At 54.8% G+C, this 20,770-nt stretch overlaps 1 protein-coding gene across 1 annotated transcript; it reads right to left on the bottom strand.

Moving 5' to 3' along the window:
• Positions 1–3,997: 3,997 nt before the first annotated feature.
• TPBGL (trophoblast glycoprotein like) lies at positions 3,998–5,161 on the bottom strand. Its single transcript, XM_037521797.1, has one exon. The coding sequence runs from the start codon at positions 5,159–5,161 to the stop codon at positions 3,998–4,000; it is 1,164 nt and encodes a 387-aa protein (XP_037377694.1).
• Positions 5,162–20,770: the final 15,609 nt, after the last annotated feature.

Raw genomic sequence — 20,770 nt, 5'->3', positions numbered from 1 at the left:
CAGCTATTAGGACCCAGAGCAGGACAGAGATGGCCCCAGAGCATCCTGGATCTTCTCTGCTCCCCACATCCTGTGTGACTTGGGTGAGCTCCTGCCCCAGTACAATGGTTAGTTGGGGTAGTCTGCATGGGGCTAGCTAAGCCCTGGTGTAGAAGGGGGTGGGGAAGGAATGACCGGCAGGAGTGGGGTGGGATGGGGACTCTGAAGGTGGCCAAGCGTATTACCACGGGAATATTAACTGCCCCATCACGTCTCCCAGGCTGGAAAAGACCATGCCCATAAATTAGGGCCTTGCGTCTGCTGGGAAGAGAATGAATGGAGATGGACTTCAGTGAAGGCAGGCAGGGCCTCTGGAGGTCACCAGTCCAGCCCCAGCCTGGACCGAAACCTCCTGGAGCCAGAGAGGACTGGGGGAGGGGGCATTCAAGGTCACACCCCTTTTCTCACGTGTCAGACTGCCCTGGAAGGTGGGGGCTGCTCTGCTGTGCTCTCTGCTGGAGCTCCAGCCCCAGCCCACAGTAGGGCCTCAAGCAATATTTCTGACTAAGAACCAAGTGACTGGCAAGTAGCGCTGAGCTCAGACTGAAGCTCCACCCTCTGGACTCTTGTTGGGTCCTTGGCAGTTGCCACCCAAGAAGTCAAGGGGCATGGGGAGGGAGGGGTCAAGGATGTAAAAGGTTTCTCAAGGAGACGGTGATCGTGGCTTCCCTTTGTTTTTGAGAGGAAATTTCACAGTTCTCTTGGGGCCACAGAACCCTGCGCAGTCTGACATGTTTCTCCAAGTGTGTGGCTGGTTCTCGTCTCTCACATTTCTGACATTTGCACACTCTTACTCTCCCTCTCCTGCTCCCTACCATTCCTGCTCTTTAAAGGGACCTCTTGGAGGGAGTTTTCCCCTCTGGCACTTGTCCCTTGCACTTCCCAAGCCTCCGGGCTCCTGTCCACCTCAGATTTCTAGCCACGTTTGCAGCAAATAATTAAAGGGGGAGATTGAGCATTCACAGGGGTCTCAGGGCTGCCAAGAGAGGTCTAGAGACGGGGACGGCGGGGTGGCAGAGCGGGACCAGCTGGGCCCCTGCAGCTCACCTTTGCCGGCAAGGTCTCCTCTGGACTCCCACAATGTCCCCTCCCCTACTTCCCTGTCCTCTAACTTCCCAAAGCTGGGGATGCTGGGACTCTTTTGATAGCCCCTAAGGTTATAGGCAACTGACAGGCTGCAAGGAGAATAGCATCCCAGAGACCATATTTAAAGCGAATCGCAAGTGCATTAAGGTCAAATAGCAATTGGCATATATTAGGCATTCAATTAGTTGATTTTGACAACTATTGATTTGAAGCTTAGCTTAACATCAGCTCTCATAAAAAAAACCCTCCGAAGATTTTTGCTGACAATAATCCCACAGTAAAGTTGCTTTAATTGCCTGGACTTACTGAAGTCTCTGTATCACCAGGGGGCATGCCTTTGGAACAAAGGAGGTAACCTGTTCAAGGGACACAGTTCTCGAATGCTTTAGAGAGATCATCACTATTTTGCCCTGGATGACTGGCACCCTTTCAAGGTCATTGACAGAGGGCAATGCTTCTGTAGAATTAAACCCCTTTTCATGAGGAATGACCCTTTTCATGAGGAAAGGCCAAGGGGTATGGAGTTTGTTGGGAGATGATAAGGAAACTCTTGCCTGTCTCCAACTCTGAAGAGCTGTCTTGGAGTGAAGCGTGTTTCTAGCCTCAGGGCAAAGCTGGACTGACAGGGAGTCTCCAGCAGATCCTTCTTACACTGAAAGGGCTGCTCCAGAAGGGCGAGGGTGCTCCTGGTTGAGACAGTTTAGGACTCTAAGGACTCCACTTTGACTCTGAGCTGCTTTTCAGTGTGTGGGCGGCACAAATTCTAGACTGATGTGGCCCTAGGATTCAAAAATGCTAGAATTCTAGACTTTTGCCATGTGGTTCTAGAGTATGAGAACCTGAATGCAAAATTACCCAGCCTGGGGCTCTTAAGGGAGGAGATAAGCCTCCTACTGTCCTGCTGGCCCAGAACTCACCTGGCCCCTTGCTCCACATCTCTGGGGGTCATTTTATCTATCTGAATAAACTGGTTCTCATTCTCTGTAGCTGGATTTCCTTCCTGACAGCCTCATCCAATGCAGTGATGAGAAAGGAGAGGATCCCACCCCGGCTGTGGATAACTCCATCCAAGAGGTTTACAAGCAGACTGGTTTGGAGAACTACTGTCCCCAGGGGAGTCTCCCCACGCATCTAGCCTCAATCTTGCTATTTGCTGTTGGAGCCCATTTCTTGTCCCATAGTTCAAAAGACACCAATGGCCACTGCCCACTGAAGGTCCACAATGCCCTCCCACCCCCTTCAATGCCCCAAGGTCAGCAGGAATGAGATGGCACCACTTACAAGAGCAGAATCTCTGATTATTGCAGACTTTATAGAAAACTGCCCGAGGGAGATCCAGATTTTTGGATGGCGGTGGGAGGCAGGCTTCAAGCCAGTATGTTGGAGAAGGGTGACTTCCTGTGTGCAGAGACAGCACAGGTCAGCCATTCTGCCTGACCTAGGGGGTGGGAGTCAGGGAGAGGTAGCCCCCTCCCTACTCACCATTGTGCTTTGGGATCATGCAGAAGGCAGGGCACCAAGGCTCTGACCCTGAACAGGAGGGCTCGTGCCTGATACAGGAGGCAAGACCCCCTTCCTCTTCCAGAAGGAATGTTGGGTGAGGGCGCAGTGGCAAGGAATCCCCAGAGGATAAGTCACACGGGTAGGCAAGAGCCTGAGGGCAGAAGCACCCTGTCCTCTGAGCCTCCAACCCCACCCCGCTCAGGCCCTGATGGACCAGTGACCCCGGTTCTGAAGCCAGACCATCCACTTTGCATCCTCAGGACTCTCTCCTCCCCCTTGGGGATCCAATATGGGTGGGGAGGGGCGCTTGGCACCTGCACCCGTCTTGCAGGGCTGGAGCCCTCATCCTGGGAAGAAAGTAGGGTGTGCATACCCCAGAGATAGACTCCTCCCTGGAGCCGACCCAGTGAGTGACAGGGCTGGGTGTGGAGTGCAAGCCATGGGTGTGTGGGGGAGGAGGGCCTAAGACTTGGGCAGGAGGATGAAACGCACATTGGGGATGAAGAGCTGAGAGCAGGAGACTGGGGACAAGTACTGGCTAACGGGAGGGCAGAGCCAGAGGGAAAGGCTAAGGACCCTCCACACTAAGGCTGAAAGGGGGTGTGCCTGTCCCTGGGATAAGAGAGACAGAGAGAGCCAAGCCCCGAGCCTGGGCCAAGAAAGAGAAGGCCTGAGCCAGAGCTGGGTGGTGGGAGGTAGGAAACATCCTCCGATTGGGAGAGGGTGCCCAATCCTCAGCGCCCCAGGATATGGGTCTCTTTGCAGAGAGGGAGGGCTCAGAGCTCCGGGCTGAGAGAAGAGGCTCAGAGTCCATAAACACTTTCTGGTGGGGGTGCTCTGCTCTGGGACCAAAATGGGATGTGAGGGCCCCTGAGGCCCAGAAAGGAAGCTGTGGGCTGCAAGATGGAGTCGGGGATCTGTGCAGGTTAGAGTTGAGGGACTCTGATGTTTTGGCTAAGAGTTTAGGGCTCAAAGCGCAGGGTGGTGAAGGCGGTCTCCGGCTTTGGGGTTGAAGAGCAGGGTCTCCCATGTGTCCTGAAAGGGAGGGGAGGGGCTTTTGGTGGTCCAGCAGGGATGCAGCAGGCCTGGGATGGGAGCATGGGGTTTCTGGAATCAGAGGGCGGTGTCTCTGGGTCTTTGACGGGGACAGGTCTTACAGACCCAGAGCGGGGGGGGGGGGGGGGGTACAGCTTGGAGCCAGGAATGAGGGGGAGCAGAATCCAAACCAAACAGGGGCAGGTCTAACAGCCCCAGTTCGCGGGTGCCCCATACCCACAGCTTCAGGCCAGGCGGGGGGTTGGGAGGGCGGCCAGGTAGCCCCAGGAAGGCCAGCTGGCAGCGGCGGCCGGCCACCCCCAGCAGCAGCAGCTCAGAGGCCGGAGCCCGGGGAGGTGGCGCGCGAGCCCGCGGGGGCGGCCGGGGCCGGGGCGCGGCGCGGGTCGGCGTCCTGCTCGTAGCGGTAGTGGTAGCCCTCCATCTGGTCCCGGCAGGCCTCGCGCAGGTTGCGCATCCAGCGCTGGATGCCGCGGCGGTTCAGGTAGAGCACCATGAGGAAGATGAGGCCGATGAGCGCCAGCACCAGCCCGAAGAAGACGTAGGAGGCTTCCAGCTCGGGGCCGGCGAGGTCCACGTCCTCCCCGCGCCCGGGGCCGTCGTCGCAGCGCAGCGGCGCCTCGTCCGCGTCCAGGAAAGGCCGGTCGAGGAGCGCCCGCGGGGCGGCGCAGCGCAGGAGCCGCGCGTCGGGGACGCGCTCCGTGGCGTTGCGCAGCCAGGCCCGCAGGGGGCGCGCGGCGCAGCCGCAGCGCAGGGGGTTGTCCGCCAGCAGCAGGCGCGGAGCGGGGCGGCCGCCATCGCGCTCCAGCGCGCGCAGCTCGTCGGGGCTCAGGCCGGCCAGCGCGTTGAGGCGCGCGTCCAGCTGCTCGAGGTGCGGCCGGCTCAGCGCGGCGGGCGGCAGCCGGCTCAGCGCGTTGTCCGCCAGGCCGAGGAAGCGCAGCTCGTCCAGCCGCTCGAGCGCGTCGTCCAGCGTGGCCAGCAGTGCGGGGCCGCCCCGCGCCAGCGCGCGGGTGAGCTGCAGCGAGCGCAGCGCGAGCAGCCCCCGGAAGGCGCCGCCGCCCAGGGCGCGCAGCGGGTTGTGGCTCAGGTCCAGCGCCGTCAGGCTGGGCAGCCCGTCGAAGGCGCCGTCCTCGACCACCTCGATGTTGTTGTGCGTGAGGCGCAGCGCGGTCAGCAGCGGCAGGCGCACGCGGGCGGCCGCCTCCTCCCCGTCCGCGTCCCCGCCGGCGAAGGCGGCCGCGCGCAGCACCGTCAGGTTGGCGCCCACGATGGTGAGGTTGCGCGCGTCGGGCGGCACGTCCCGCGGCGGCTGCCGGAGCTCGGCGCCCGGCGCGCAGCGCAGCAGCAGCTGGGGGCTGCCGAAGCAGTAGCACTGGAAGGGGCAGGCGGCGGCGGGCCGGCTCAGCGCCGCCGCCACGAGCAGCAGCCCCGGCAGCAGCGGCGGCCCCCGGAGCTCCGACCGTCCCAGGCGCGGGGCCATAGCAGCTGCGCCCGCATCCGGCGCCCGGGCCGCCGCGCTCGCCAGTGAGTTCGGAGCGCCGCGGGGCGGGGAGGGGCGCGGAGGGGCGCGGGCGCGGCGAGTCCTTGACCCGGAGCGGCCGGGAGTCGCGGTCGGCCCGTGCGCTGTCTCCGAGGTGCGAAGAGCCTCCAGCGCCCGGCGCGCGCCAGCGGAGTCAGGCGGGGCGCCGAGCCCCCAGCCCACGGTGCCCGCCTCGCCCGGCGCGCCGGCCTCCGACTTCAGCGGCCGCGCCGGGCTCCGAGCCGAGCGGGCAGGGTTGGCCTCCCCCCCTCCCCGCCTCCGGCCTCCCCCGCCCCCCGCGGAGTCTCCGCGCCCGCCGCGCCGAGGGGCGGGGTGGGAGGCTCCCGAGAATCACGGCTCTCCGCTGCTGCGCGCTGTCTTCCCTCCTCCGGCTCCCGGGCTGCGGAGAAGTTTGGCTCGCCGAGGCTGACTTGCGGCCCCCTCGCTTTCCCCCAGCCCCCCCCCCGTTTAAGCCGGAGGCTTCCTCCGCCCTCTCCAGCACGTGTGGGGCGGGGCCGGGCGGGGAGCGCGGGCAGGTGGGTCTGCACCATGCGCGAGAAGGTGGGGGAGGCCTTTCTGGCTCCCCCTACGGCGGAGGCAGGGCTGAGGGGTGGGTAGAGAAAGTTACTTCTTCTCCAGCCTCTTCCTAATCTCTGATGAAGGCGAGGGCCGTGCTAGGAGAGACTGGAAAATCCCCAGCCTGGGCCCTCTCCTTTGCCACCCTATTAAATTAGGCCTGGAGGTGTCACCACCCCTGCGGGTCCTGTGGGACCAGCGTTTTCTTGACTCCATTCCATCCCATCCTCGCGGAAATCTGCGACTCCTCCCTTCAGTCCCCCCCCCCCCCGCACCCCCCAACTCACTGGCTGCTCCGCCTGGAGTTCCCCCATCTGCTCGCCTCCATTAGGTCGGACTCCTCCCGCAAGCGCGCTCCTAACCCTAGCCCTGGGACGCGGGGTGTAGTGATTCAGCTCTTTGCGTTCCCCTCTGTGCCTAAGCACCAGGGCGCCCCACTGGACGGTTCTAGTGCGTCTCAGACCCTGGGGTTCCTTGGCACCGTCTACCTGCCCCTCCTGTCCTCCAGAATGCCCCCCCCACCCCCCCGTAAGTGGTAATGGGTGGAAGGGTTTGGTACTCCAGAGCTTGGAAGAACAGGCACATATTTTGCAGCATGGAGTTGGGGGGCAGCCTCAGAGGGAGCCCAGACTGAGGTGGGGGCCCCGGTGTTTGCAGGTTTGTTTTGTTCTGACTTTTCCCCCCCCAGAACTGGGAAGACCCAGACCTGATTTAAAGAGACAGGCTCCTGAGAGGGGAGCACTCCCCTTCTTGGCATGAATTATTCAGGCTGGAGAGACAGACACTTGATCTGCAGGCCATTCTGGTATCAGCAGAACAGGTTGGGATAGAGGCTCCCCCAACCTAAGAATCAGTCTCTTTCTCCGGAATTAGACATGGTTGCTGGTTGATTCCTTCCCAGAGGTTATATTTAACAGATCAATACCACTTAAGGAGAAGAGGCAGACCCTGCGGTGGCCTGGGTCTCAGGCAAGGACCAACACTGAGGACCAGGGCGTGTAATGCTGCCCCCCCCTTCTCTCTTTCTTTCCTATCCCCATCATCATTCCCAGATTTTAGTAGATGAAAACAGTAACTTGCACATGTGGGATTGGATATGTTTGTAGCTATGCATATGAGGTCATACAAGCTTGTACATGTACAGACAAGCTTAACATATAAGACTTAGGTGTGTCCGCATGTGAGTGCCAGACTGTGCTCCCACTGTGTGCATGAAAATGTGTGGGAAAGCTTGCATGGTTTATGCATGGCTACAGGCAGGTTCCCATGTGCCTCATGCAACTATATGCATGTTCATTTGTACGTGTGTATATATATATGCACATACGTTTGAGTGCATCCTGGTGTGTGCTCATTCATTCATAAGTGCAAACTTGAAAATTCATGCCTCCGAGCCCTTGCAGCTTCCTATCCATTCTCAGAGGGGCAAACTTGCAGGTCTGTGTATGCAAACTCATGCATCCAAAGATTGACCAACATACGCAGCCTACCCCTGCCCTCCACCGTGCCCTTGTCTATGGATGTAACAGGCTATGGTGTCTTTTCTCATGTGGACTCAAAACAGATGCTTCTCAGGCCAGCCTTAGAAAATGCCCCCCAGTGATTACATGGCCCCCAGCCCTGATCCCCTTCAACTCCAAGTCCCAGCTCTGATGTCTCCCCCAGTCGGAGGCACTGGGCGTTCACTATTTTGTCTCTGGTATAGGAACTAGCAGGAGAAAGTGTGCAGTAAATGTAGATGGATGGATGGATGGATGGATGGATGGATGGATGGATGGATGGATGGAAAGTTCTCTGCTTCCCTGTCCTGCTGCTTCGAGCCCCTTCTACATCTGAGGCCACTTGCCAAAGCCAGAGCCCCCTCTCCAGCCCCTGATGGTGTTTAGTTTCTGGGAAAGGGCTGTAGGAAATCAGGCAGCCCTGACTGGGACTGCTAGACACTTCAGGGTGGGGGAAAGGAGGCCTATAGAAACCTAGAACCATCAAGTGCTAGAGAACAAGGCAGTGCCCGTGTTTTATAAATGGGGGAACAGGGCAGAAGTTCAGGGACTTGCACCAGAGCCCCAAAGGTTGTCAGAGCTTTGCCTGGAAACCTGGCCCCTGGCTTCGTCCAAGGTCGTGACTGTGTCTGAGAGGTCCAGCACCACAGAGAAATCTCATTCTGAGCCCAGGATGCTGAGACCAGAAGGAGATGCGGGTGGCGGTGGGGTGGGGGCGGGAATCTGGTACCACCTTGGACCTCTCTTTCCACCTCTGAGATGTCAGCTTCTCCTGAATACTACTGGAAAGCAAGGGGTCATCTGAATTCCTGTTCTTCCTAGACTTTTTGGAGCTGTTGTAATACAGTGAAAGGAAAGTGCTTCCAAACTAGAAAATCCATATCACCTGGGGACTGGGGCCTGGCACCCATCCTGCCACACCTTCACCCTTTGATCTAGACTCTGGACATATCTCTTTTCTGGGACTAATTACCTCTCATGTCATTTTTCTTTGTTCTACCTTCCATCCCCAGACACAACAAATTCTTAGTGGATATTAAAATGACTGCGGTTCTACTTGCAGTTATCTACCCAGCCTTCTCCCCAGTCTGCTCTTGTGTAGGTCCTCCCCTTCTCTGTCCAAGTTCCCCTAGAACCAAATCTGTAATTTGGGGTCTCTGTTCTCTGGAGGAACAACCCTCTTCATCCTGGGGGTTGTCAGTGGGCTGTACAAAGCAGGTGTTCAATAAATGTATGTACAATTGGATCTGCTTGCATTTTTTGCTCTACCTGGGGTGCTTTCTCCCTCTGACTAAATTTCTCCAGTGCAATGTACTCTCTTTTAGGGCTCAGCTTTAATATTCCCCCCTCCATGGCTTCCTTCTCTCTCCTTTGAACTTCATTGATTTATCAAGAGGGCTACTGCACCCTTGAGCCCCGATTGTCAACATTTAGGGCTCAGGCTGATTTGATTTCCTGTGTTGTCAGCACACACATGAGAATTCAGCACAGAGAAGGCACCAGGGAAGATTTATTGAATGAAATAAAGATTTGAAAGTCTCTGAGGATCCCCCAGCTCTACCAAGAGACAACTGCCCAGAAAGGTTAAGTGCTTTCCCCAAGGTTGCACAGCTGACTGGGACCTGAGCCCAACAGGAGCTCGGGTTTCCTGCTCGTCTCCTTTGCCGCAGCCCTCCCCATCCTAGGCTTCCTCTATGGGGAGTGTGACTGGGTCAGATCCCAGGGGAGCCCGTGGGCAAAGAACTCAGGCCCTCAGGGTTTCTTTAGAACTCAGAGCAAGCAAACCCTCAGCAGAGTGAACCTCCATGTCAGCCACATTTACCCCAATTCCTAACTTTATTATCCCACGTGGCTGCAGAGCCTCTGAGCCTTGCAGAGACTGTATCCTGCCTGAAGGACCCCTTCACTGGTACCTTTTCTCCCCAGAAGACCCTGCCCTCTGAGCCTAGATGGGGTGCCTGGAGAGGTGTGAGAACCCCACCCAGCAGTCACCCTTTCCCCAGCTCCGTGTTGTCCTGGGAGGTGTCTCAGTGTTACCAGAGCCCTCGGGAAGTCCACCTTTCCAGCTCTGTTTCCCTGTCTGCAACGAGGGGCTGTGTGGACCACATGATATCTGTGTGCTTTTGAGTCCTGTGCCCCTTGACATCTTAGGGGTGGGGCTCAGGAAGGTGAAGATAATACTGTGATTTGCCCAAGTCGGTGGCCCCACCTTCTCAATGTGTGCCCTTGAGATGGGCCCCACGTCACCTGCAAAGTGGTGGTGACCAGGTCTGGTGTCCTGGGCCTGGTGCCGGGGCAGGCTGGGATCCCACAGCCCTCGTGCCCCGCCTTTCATCTCTTTTCCTTCCTCGGGAGGCAAGTGGAGGAGCAGCCTGAAGGCCTGACAAGATGAAACTCAGTCGTTAGGTGGGGGGGAGGCCCCAGGTTCTCTCTTACATAGCTTCTGCCCTGACGGGGAGGGGAAAGCTCCGCTGCCGGCCTCACTGCTCCTATTTCTCCCTCTCCCTCCCCCACTGCCGGAGACACAGGAAAATCCATAGGCCCAAGATTCATTTTCTCTGTTGAGTCAGAAGAGGCCATGCTTTGCTTGGGGGCGGGCGGGGGGGGGGGCAGGCAGGAGGGGTGAGGGATGGAGGGGAGCAACTGGCTTTTAAATAACTCTGCGTTATTTAATACCCTCCTCTCTGCGACTGGGATCTCTGGGGAAAGGCTAGAATAAATGAGTTGGATGAGTCCTCTGAATGTCATTAAGTGCTTCTGCCCTCAGGCCAACGCTCCCTCTACCCCCGACTTCCAGGACACTGGGGGAAAACCCCTGATTCCTTACCACCTTCGCTGTGTTTGATTTTGATTGGTGCCCCGGGCCAGGTTTGTTAGCCCCTATCTAGAATTGGCAACTGATGTTATAAAAAGGGGGAATGACCCCCATCAGGCTTTGGGTCTTGATCTGTTGTGACTGGCTGTTGTGACTGGGCAGAGCCCCCCTCTGGGGTTCTTCACTGTGGTACAAGGTGGATCAGCTGGTGGTGAGTTGTCGCTGCTGCCCCTAGCTGTACTGTTGGCATCAGCTGCTGCCCTGACCCCGGTCTCCTTTCATGGAGCCTCTGTCTGTCTCCACAGTCCTCTTCTTGGAGAAGGTAAGGAGCAGCACAGAGTGAGGCTCAAGGCTAGGGTCTGGCCCCAGGATTCCAGGGTCAACTCAGTTGAGTCAGGCAGGAGTGGGTGGGGGAAGAAAAAGGAGAAGAATTGGACTCTTTTTCTTTGCTTGCCTGCTCTTCTCTCCTCCTGCTCTTTTATCTCTCCCTCTTCCTTCTTTTCCCTTCCCTCCACCCCTGTAACTTTCCCTTTTCCTCTCCCCCCACCCAACTCCTTCCTCTTCCCTTATTTTGCAATGAGGCATCAGAACAGAACAAATCTTGGTTTCTTTAAAACTCAAGGTGTCAGCGGCTGTAGATGCAGTTTGAGGAGGTGGAAACAATACCCTTTTCCTCACCTTTGCCAGGCCCCAGGCTCCAGATGATGGAAGCTGGTGGGCCCAGTTCTGGATTCGCCACTATTCCGTGCCATTTGGAAGATGGGGGTTGACGTCTTTTTTGGTTATATGAGGACACTGGTGGTTGAAGATTCTGTTTGGGGTCACCCCAGATTAATAATGGAACAGGGCCTGTAAATCTAGATTGTCCAGTTCCCCAGCTTGGTGCTCATCCCACTGACCTGCTCTAGGCAGGAAGTCGGAGGCTGAGGAATGGGGATGGAAAGGCCAGAGGGTTCTTCCTCAGATCTGTGAGTAACCATAGTTTCCTTGCCTTCCTAATATCCTCTTGGGTCCTCATGATTGTCCTCAACTATACCAAGCCTTCTGCTTCTAGAATCTTGGAATTAAAACATTGAATTCTAAGAACACCAGATGCATAGAACCATGATGTTTGAATGAGAGAATAGACTCTTGTGTTGGTGGTGAATGGAACATTTAGAGCCTGTGGGTAGATTGCTATATTAATGGCTCCCAATGAGTACTGGCTATTTATATCACTACTTTTGTGCTGTCTCTCCCATGCTGACTTTGGTTTGGCCATATGAATTCCTTTGGCTAATAAAACATCAGAAAATATGATACAAGCCGAGGATTAAAACGTGCTTATGCCTGGGGGTCCCCCTCTTCTTGTTCCCCTAAATCTCCATGGAAAATTCAATCAAGTCTCTTAGAGAAAGAGACCAGAAATGAGCCACCCCTGCTGAAGGCCTCTAAACCAACTAGCTCTGGGATGGCTTTCCAGACAACCTAAGCTGCCAGGAAGTGCCAGCAGAACTACCCAGCTATCCAAGCCCAAATTGTTGACACACAGAAGTGTGAACAAATAAAATGGTCATGATTTTCAGTCACTAAGTTTTGGGGGTGGTTTGTTACACAGCAGTAGATAAAGCTGACTCAGAGTCTTGGAACTGTACAATCTTAGTCACAGATTGCATATACCTCTGCAGTCACAGCATAGATTCCCTGGGATGAGATGCTGGGATCTTTGATGTAGAATCTGGGGAACAGAAAGAAGGGTCCTAAAAATTCGCTTCTTTAACTTCCACTCAGTACTAACTCTCCTTTAGTGCATATTCTAGTTGACCCACTTCCCTCTTCCAACCCACAACCCTCCTCCCACAGCCCACAGGGACCCTTATACTTCAGTATCCTGTCCATTCTGTCACACAGTGTTCTTGTTCCACCCCTCAGCTGGCTTCCTAATCCCTTCCTTCCCACTTAGGAAGACTTAAGAACTAAATATGGCCTTGGTGGAAATTTGTCGTGGTATTTATCTTAGTTCCTAGCACAGTGCCTGGCACAGAGTGGGGCTTAATAAGCACCCTCCACCACAACGCTTAGCTCTTCCGCCCAGTCCCCTTTCACTAGCGGTCCTTGATCTGTCCATGGTGCTGAATATCTTTATCCTTCTCGCCATTTTCTGCACTAGAAAGACTATTTCCCTTGCCCTGGAATCTAATCTCATCCTCACAACCCCCCACCCCAACCCCATCCTATCCTATCTGACATCCTACAGTTCTTCACATGCAGATCATTTACTTGAACTACTTCATCCAAAATATATGTGATGATATACACTAATTAGGATTAGGTCCAGTTGCATGCATCAGAATGCTCCCCTCAATCTCTTAAATGAATTTCATTTCTTTGTTTCATAAAGGGAAATCCAGAAGTAGCAGTCCAGAATCTGAATGGTCTCTCTAGTCAGGAGAAACACACTCCTTCCAGCCTCCCACTCTGCCTTCCCTCATTCCTGTGCTGTAAAATGGCTGCTGGAGCACCAGTCATCACAGCAGGGAGCAGATGGAGGACAGGATACATAAGGATACCCTTCTCCTTACATGCACTTCTCATAGTTTCATTCAACACTGTCACTCACATGGTCACATCTAACTAGTTTCAGAGGATGTGGGAAATAGTCTTTTCATTGGGAGGCAACCTGACCAATAAAAAGGTGCGGCCCTTATTACTGAAGAAGAAGGAAAAATGGCTATTCTATAGTAATGAGAAGGCCGCGGTGTTAGTAATGGAGCAACACTGTTGATGGGTGACAGTCACTATGGCTGTGGTGTTGATGGGGCAGCAGTAGTAATAGTAGTGGTGGTGATGTTGGTAGAGGGGTGATTGTGGTAATGGTGCTGATGGTAGCAGTGATGGTGGTGAAGACGGGGGTGACAGTGAGGATGGTGACAATAACACTGATAAGCTGTGGTATAGGAGCACGGACTCACTCAAGCATCGACCTAGACTGGGAAGGTACCAGAAGATGACCTCAGTGTCCATAAGGTGTCTGGAGCCTTAGGGCCTGCTCCACACCACAGGGGAGTAATTTCTGGCATCCCTGCTGTTTTGCAGTTCATCAGCCTTGAGCCTTCTGCCTTCTTGAGTCTAAGTCACCCCCAGCAGAGCACGAATCAGATTTCTCCCATTTAGGCTGGAAATAACTCTGGAATGAAAACTTAAGGCCTTAGGGAGGTGAAGCAGGAAGGGCAATATTGGACTTCCATTTAAGAGACAATAAACACTGATGGACGTTGTTGTTACAGTCCAGGAAGGTTTTGCTATGAAATACACAGAGAAACATGTGGACACATAGCCTCAGAAATAGAGACAGTTACAAAGACAGACATGCAGAGGAATCAAATGCACAGAAAGAAACAGCTCCATAGTCATGAGGCCCACAGGCCCGGACACACTTAGTCTCCCCGGGGGCATCAAGCTAACCCCTCTCCCCAAAGAGATGCAGGACATCCAGCCATGTTATTCCAAAAGACCCCTTCCACGTCACTCCTACATCCCATGTGTGGAAGGTACAGAGGAGCCAGAAGTGATGGTGCTGAGGGGTCTCAAGCTTGGCAACCAATCAGAGGAGGCAGTCTGACCTGCCCTCCCTCCCACCTGGAGTGAGATTGCACCAGTGTACCAGGGCCTGTCCCGGCCAGCCCAGGCTGTGCCCCTGAAGGTGACCAGAGGGGTGGGACTTGGGTAGGAGGGGTTGTGTCCTCCAGGATTCTCCCCACCAGGAACCCAAGGGCACACCTGGAAGCCATTAGCAGAGGTGCCATTAGGCAGCAGGCGCTGGCGTGATGGGAACATGTGGCAGCCTCCGCCCGCTGGAGCCGGAGTGGAGGACACCTTGGCCTCAGCACTCCCCTGGCACCCACCGGGAATGCAGAGGTAACCACAGCACAGGTTCCGGAGCTCAAGGTGGTTGGTGAGCCCACCTCAGTTCACCTCGAGAAGCTGCCACCAGATTTCCTGACTTCGCAGTGATCCTCATCCTCACAGGAGGCTCCTGACTCTTCTGCCCTCCTGTTCCCTGAGTCTTTCTCTTTCTATTTCTGCTCAGAGCTCCTTCATGACATCAACCTGACCTGCCTACCCTTTCCTTTGATCTGTGCTTTCTCGTAAGTGGTAGCCCTGCCAGGCTGCAGCCCTGTGGCCTTCTCTCTGCCCAGCTGGAGCAGCTTGATTTCCCTGCAATTTCAGCCCTTAGTGATTTGAAGATGTTTGGGTCCTACATTGTGTCTCAGCCCCCTGGATGCTAATCCTTGGCCCTTGGACTCGTGACTGACTTATTCCCACAGTTGGAGTGCTGGCACTCCCAGCTCATGAGGGAGCCCCTGGACAGCCCATGCTATGCAGACGACTGCTTGTTGCCACCAGTCTTGGTCTCAAGAACTGAAGGATTCCTGCTACCCAGAATCTTCTCTTTCTTTCCAGCCTCATGTTGGTCTTTTCCCAGATATTTCTACTCATTTCTCCCAGTAGATCTGGTTCTAGTCCCGGGACTTCCCCTTGTACCAAAATGGTAGAGGAAGCTTGCAGACTTAGATGGGGGTAGGAGAGCCTCACTCCAGCCTAGTAAGGGCTTAATATCGCGGGAAGCCCTCTGAGCTCATCACTCCCTGGAAGGCTGTGGGTGGGCAAGAAGATCTTAGAATCTGGCCAGAACATTGATTATTGTCTGCCCCATACATTCCTAGACTTAGGACAAGAACCTCAGGGTAGATGGATGGATAGTAGCCTAAGCAATCAAGAAGCAGCTTCCCCTTGGGGCAACCCTAAACTCTTTGCCCTAGCAGTCCTCATGGCACACACAGCATAAAAAGCTTCCAAAACCTCCTTAGTTCAGGGCCTGGCTGTGGTGGGGGCCCTACCAGTGTGTCCCCTGTCCCTGCTCTGGGCAGGGAAAAATGAAGCCAGTTGGAAGTTCAGAAATGGAAAGGCTAAAAAGGAGCCCACAATTGGCCCTAATTAGCCACCTGGAGAGAGGAAAAGGAGGTCAGAAGACCGAGTCTTCTTCAGAAAGAAAGCACCTGGCAGGCAGAGAGCATGGCTGATTGGCACCCGCACATTGGCCATCTGAACCTGGCTTTTAGATCCCCCAGCTGGGGCAGGGCTTCACAACCCTGTCCAGTCATAGCCTCTCCTCTGGAAGGGACAGCTGGCTGTGCAGAAGGAGGGAGGAAGAGGTGGAGATAAAGCAGGAAGGCAGACTTGACTGAGCGCCCACCGCGTGCAGTGTGCTGAGGTGGGAACTTTACACACATGGCTGTATTTAATTCTAACAGTCACCCTGACATACGGGTCTTTGGCCCCCATTTTTAAATAAAAAAGCAGAGGTTCAGGTTAAGTAGATGACCCGAGATCACATTGCTTCCAAGGGGCTGAATGAGCATCCAGCTCAGGCAGGGTACCCTGCAGCCTGTGCTCGAAGGACAGAGTCCTGCCCTGCACCATCTTGGTGCCCCTGGGCCCCACCAGAGGAGGGGCAGGCACTTGGCAAGTGCTGAGTAGGACGGGCTGAGCCAGGGAAATTCATAAAAAGAGAGGGACGGATGGAGGGACAGTCCCATCCCTTGGGGCATGAAGCAGGGGACACCTGGGGGAAGCTTTCCTGGGGCTGGAGATGAAGCTGACCAGAACAGACTGTGCCCAGTTGTGGGGTAGGCGGCAGAGGAAGAAGCGTGGGGATGTGCATTTCTTCTCCCCTTTTTGCCACTCCCAGCCCCCACCCCCACCTACCCCAGATGGTTAAGCTGAAGCAGAAAACAAAATGAAGAACCTTGAGAGCTTGCTGGAGCCAAGCCACCCTGCTTGGCTGGGAGATCACCAGCAGGCCAGCTGGGCCAGGGCCAGGCTGTGGTCTGGAGTGGGGTGGGGGACGCTGAGGGGGAGAGGGCACACTGGGCCTGGGGAGGGCTGCTATGCGCACAGTGCCCCTCCACATAGGCTGGTCACGTGTCCCTAAGCAGGGAGAGGAGCAACAGGATGGCGAGCACCCCTGCCGCTGGGCACCCCAGTAGCAACTGGAAAGTAGGAGAGACAAGCTTTGGGTGAGGTTTCACCTAACAGCTCATTCAGCCCACTCAGTCACCACCCTGAAGGTAGATTCTCAGTCCTGACTTTAAAGATGAGGAAACGGAGGCACAAAATCTGTAAGTAACTTGCCTAAAGTCACAGAGTAAGACGTTTGTGCCCCTGGCTGTTGGCTCCAGCCCTGCTCTTAATCATCACGATCTCCTAAGAGGAACAGTAAGAAACTTGCCTGTCTGCACCCACCAGCAATTAGGGCCCCTCAGTATTGTGAAAAGTGTCAGTGGAGTGTGTCTGATTAGCCTCATCGGTGCCCAGCATGGGACACTTGTGTTTTTAAGATGGCTCACCATTATCCTTGGCTGAAGAATTGCGTGGGGGGTCCTAATTACAAATTATTCCTGCTGGATTTCATTATGTTCCCTCCTGTACTAGCTTTTTGTGTTCTCCATGATCTTACAAAACTTTGAAAATCATAGTTGGCAAGCATGTTCTCTAGGTCTTAAAATACACAGCTAAGCTTTTATTAAGACACTGTGTTGTTATATTTTTAACAAGTGAATGTTTAACTCAATATTGCAAGTAATTATTTGAATGTCACCATTCCACGCTCATACTGAGTCAGAGGAATGAGACGGAAATTTACCTTCCTGGAGAAAACCTACATCCATTCAGAGAGTGAATCTCCTGTGGTTGAGGGAGGTTCTCATTGAGTGTTTTGAACTGTTTTCAGCCATCAGCCCACGGTTGCAGGCAAGGAGTCTGGCTAATGTGACCGTTTCTAAGACTTTTCACTGAAGACTGAAAACTCTTCAACTTGAACAGCACTAGCAAAGATAGCAGAAAAAGAATGATTTATATATTAGAAGAAGAAGAAGATAATGTCATGGTCACAAGGACCTAGCACAGCTTTATTTAAAGGAACATAGGCTAATCTCTCTCCTGTCCTCCTGTGGGACAATATGAGTAGTAAATCAGGGGTCTGTCAGGGTTCTGAGAACTTTGGTTTCATAAAGGCATTTGGGACATCTCCCAATGTATTTTTATGGCAAAATGAGGGGCAGAATCAAACGGTGACACTCTAGGGGAATCCCTGCCTGCCCGTGCAGCGGGTGGAGAATTGATTCCTGGATCAATGGCAACCTGGAGGCAGACTAGCGCCTGCTTGGGGCTCCATCCTCCCTGTCTTGTGCCATTTGATGTATTTCTGAAGGTCCTGGCCTGGATGAAGCCAAATAAAACATACTTATTAAATCTGGGGGCAGGAGATTGACTGTGTCAGGTAGCAGGACTGGGGTTGCAAATGATCTAAATTGACTTGATCAATAGCTGAACACCACAGTTCAAGTTTATGGAAGTAAATGCTGAATGCTTCTCAGGGCTCCAAGGTTGGGGTGGAGGAGAGGGAAGGGGTTACTGAGCACATGTGGTGCTCACATGTGCCATACACTTTGCGTGAGAAAGCTCATTGCAGGACCTTCCCGGTGGCACAGCGGGTTGAGCGCTGCGCTGTGGAGCTGTCGGCAGCCTCTACAGCGTGGGTTTGATTCCCGGCCAGGGAGAAACCCATATGGCGTGGCAGACCTCTCCTGTCTCGCCCGCTGCTCCCCTCAGCAGTGTTTTCAGTTTGTCTGCCTGTCTCCCCACTGTCTTCCCACTGTCTCTGATGAATTCTCTCACCCTCCCGTGCCTCTGGCCTGTACCCCAGCTCTTGTATAAATAAATAAATAAATCTTTTTAAAAAAATAGCTCACTGCATTATGAAAACCCTATGAGGATGATGTTCTCATTTTATAGGGGAAGAGACTTGGACCCTGAGAAGCCAAGTATTTGCTCCAGGTCACATAGCAAGTAAGAGATCAAAGGTGAGGCTGGTTAGACTGACAGCTCCACATCTTCAAAAATGTTCAGGATGAAGGAGACAAAAATGAATGACAGTTTATGGGATGAGAAAACAAACCCACACATTTATATGATGCTGTTCCCAGATTGTCACACTGCACCTTTTCTAAGTCTCTCTTTTGGTATGACCCTTGAGCCAGGCTTGGGGTGCAGAGACCAAAACACTGGAGTTCACAGATAAAAGCATGCAGCCCCTGAGCATGCTGAGCTCCTGGTCAGGGGAAGCGAAACCCCCAGGGTGACAGGTGATCTGACAGTGCCAGGAGTACTGGGTGCCACCAGAGTCCAGAGAAAACTGGGCACTCCTGTTTTGGGATGTCCTAACATACCACCCAGAGGAGACAGAACCCGGCCTGACGTGCGAGGACGGCTGGGGCAGGAGCCCAGGAGCGCGTGGGCTGCAGGTCCGGGAGGAGGGCACCAGCTGGCCTCTGATTTCTGCTCCTCCACTTCAGGCTCCATTGCAAGGAAGGGTCAGGGCTGAGCAGATAGGGAAATCTGCCACCTTCCACTCCCAGGCCTCAGCCCAGTCCTGGAAGAAAGGAGCAGGAGGGAGTGGGAGTTCTGGAGGGAATCAGTGCTGGGCCTCTGACAATCCCGGGAGTGTCAGGGACCTTGGACTCCAAATATATGGTTACTTTCTAGCTGTGGGCCGCGTCCCACTCCTGTTCCTTCAGAGGGAAGGGGTGAGCCATGGGTGATGAGGGGCAGTGAATGTGCAGAGCAGATGTGCTGCGACTCCTCTCTAGCAGGGCAGCCCTCGTCCGGGAGCCCAGCAGGGAGACATTGTTAGGAACATGGACAGAGGCCTCTAGTGTGGGGGCACAAGGCCTGGTTGGTAGGAAGTGAGTGGTCAAGAGATGGGGGAGGGGAGTTGCTGAGATACAGTCATGGCGGTGCACAGGGGCCAGCCCACGCCGGGCCTGGGGGGCCTTGTTCAAGATTTTGATCTTTATCCCAAAGGCAGGAGAAGCTGCTGAAGGCCTTTAAGCAGAGGGGTGACAATTGTATTTGTATTTTCCCACAATCACTGTCACTGGCGATTGAAGGGGGCAGAGTTCACGAAGACAAAGGAGGAGACAGCTGGAGGGTGCAGGTGAAGCACTTGGGCTGAGTGGTGTGTGCTCATGGGAGGAAGGTGTGGGTTTGTCACTTGGGATCTGGCCGCAGACTGGACATGGGGTGAGGGGGTGGGGTGCCTCTGGGGTGTCTGGCCTTCCAGATGATTACACCTTTCACTGAGAGAGGGGAGATTAGGTGTGGCTGTGTAGAAGGGGTAAACCTGACCTGGGTTGGGATGAGTTAGAGCTGCAGAGACTGTGAATGGGCAGCTGGGTATTTAAGCTTGGCGTTGAGGAGGCATGTCAGGGCCGGGGGTGCGGAGCCTGGAGTTGTTGGCTTTAGGTGTTTCGGGGGTCCCACAGCTCCCCTATCACAGCATCTTGTCTGTGCCTGCCACCCCTCCCCCCCTGAGATGGTGAATTTCTTGAGGGCAGACCTTGTTTCTCTGCATGTCTAGGCCTCAGCATCGGAGGAGGCTCTGATGGCTGTTTCTTAACTGCTGCATGAACCACTCTCCCGGGAGGGGACTGCTGCAGAGGGGAATGGGCTTCCTGGTACAGAATGCACCTCAGCAGGGCCTCTGCAGCCTCATGGGAGTGAGGAAATTCCTCGATTCAGAAGAAGTTCTCTGGGGACCCTCTCAGCCCTGGAGTCTAGCTTTCCAGGACCTGAGTCCTCTCCCCTATGGTGAAAGAAGTGTCTATCCCTGAGTCCAGGGTTTGGGCTGGGACTCTGAGGCCTCCTCCTACTCCTCTGGAAGAGATTTCTAGAGTCTGTCTTGACCTCAGAAGTGTCCCCCCTCCCCCTCCCCCATGCCTCTCAGCTCTGGAGCTGCCACCCAAGCGTAGAAGTCTTGCTAGAGTTAGCAAAGCTGCTGAGGTAGCTTTGGCCTGGGCTGCTTGGGCTGGCTACCTGCCCTGCCCAGCAGCGTGGACCTCAGCCTTGGCCTGGGCCCTCCTCCCGCACTGGCAGTTGCTACTCCACCCCACTGCATCTCTTACTGCAGCAGCTTGGCCACTGCAGGAGCCAAATGGGCCTGCAGAGTCTGGGGGTTGACAGGAAAAGGGTATGCCTGGAAGGAGTAGGAGCAGATTGGTAATTTGGGAAGGCACTGGGAGGGCAGAAGGAAGGGGTGGGGCCTGAGAAAGTACTAGAGAGATACAGAATATCCCCACTGGACTGTAGGAACTTCTGGCTGGTTTGCTTTCCTGAGGGAGAGAAAACCTGAGGGCCAGAGAGGGGGTTGACTTAGTAGAGGATGCACAGGGCCCAAGAAACCCCCTTGTGTTTGGAGGGCTGGAGGAGGGGAGGGAACAGAGGGCCCTGGAAGCTAGGGAGGCCACAACAGTGACTGTTCCCCTGGGAGGGGTGTGGGGAGGTATGGGTGTCCTGGAGCCTCAGGAGTCGAAGTTGGCTGAATTGGATTTCTTTATGTATGAATCAGCCCCCACTCTCTCCTGTCTTGTCCCCCTGGAAACCCCTGGAAAGTAGAGTCTGCCTCTGCTCTCTGATTGGCATTCCCTAAATCAGGAAGTAGTCGGAGCTTCCCTGAGGCTGGAGGACTGGAGAAAAGACAGGACAGACCACATCTCCATCCTGGGGAGGGCACTGAGGTTGGCAACTCAGATAAATAGATGCAGAAGACACTTTGGAGGGGCCCAAACTCACGTAATTGAG

This window comes from Talpa occidentalis, unplaced genomic scaffold (genome assembly GCF_014898055.3).
Source record: "Talpa occidentalis isolate TD23 unplaced genomic scaffold, MPIMG_talOcc4v2.1 talOcc4.3, whole genome shotgun sequence".
Taxonomy (NCBI): Eukaryota; Metazoa; Chordata; class Mammalia; order Eulipotyphla; family Talpidae; genus Talpa; species Talpa occidentalis.
The sequence above is the reverse complement of the archived record's forward strand: the minus strand, read 5'-3'. Positions and strand labels throughout refer to the sequence as shown.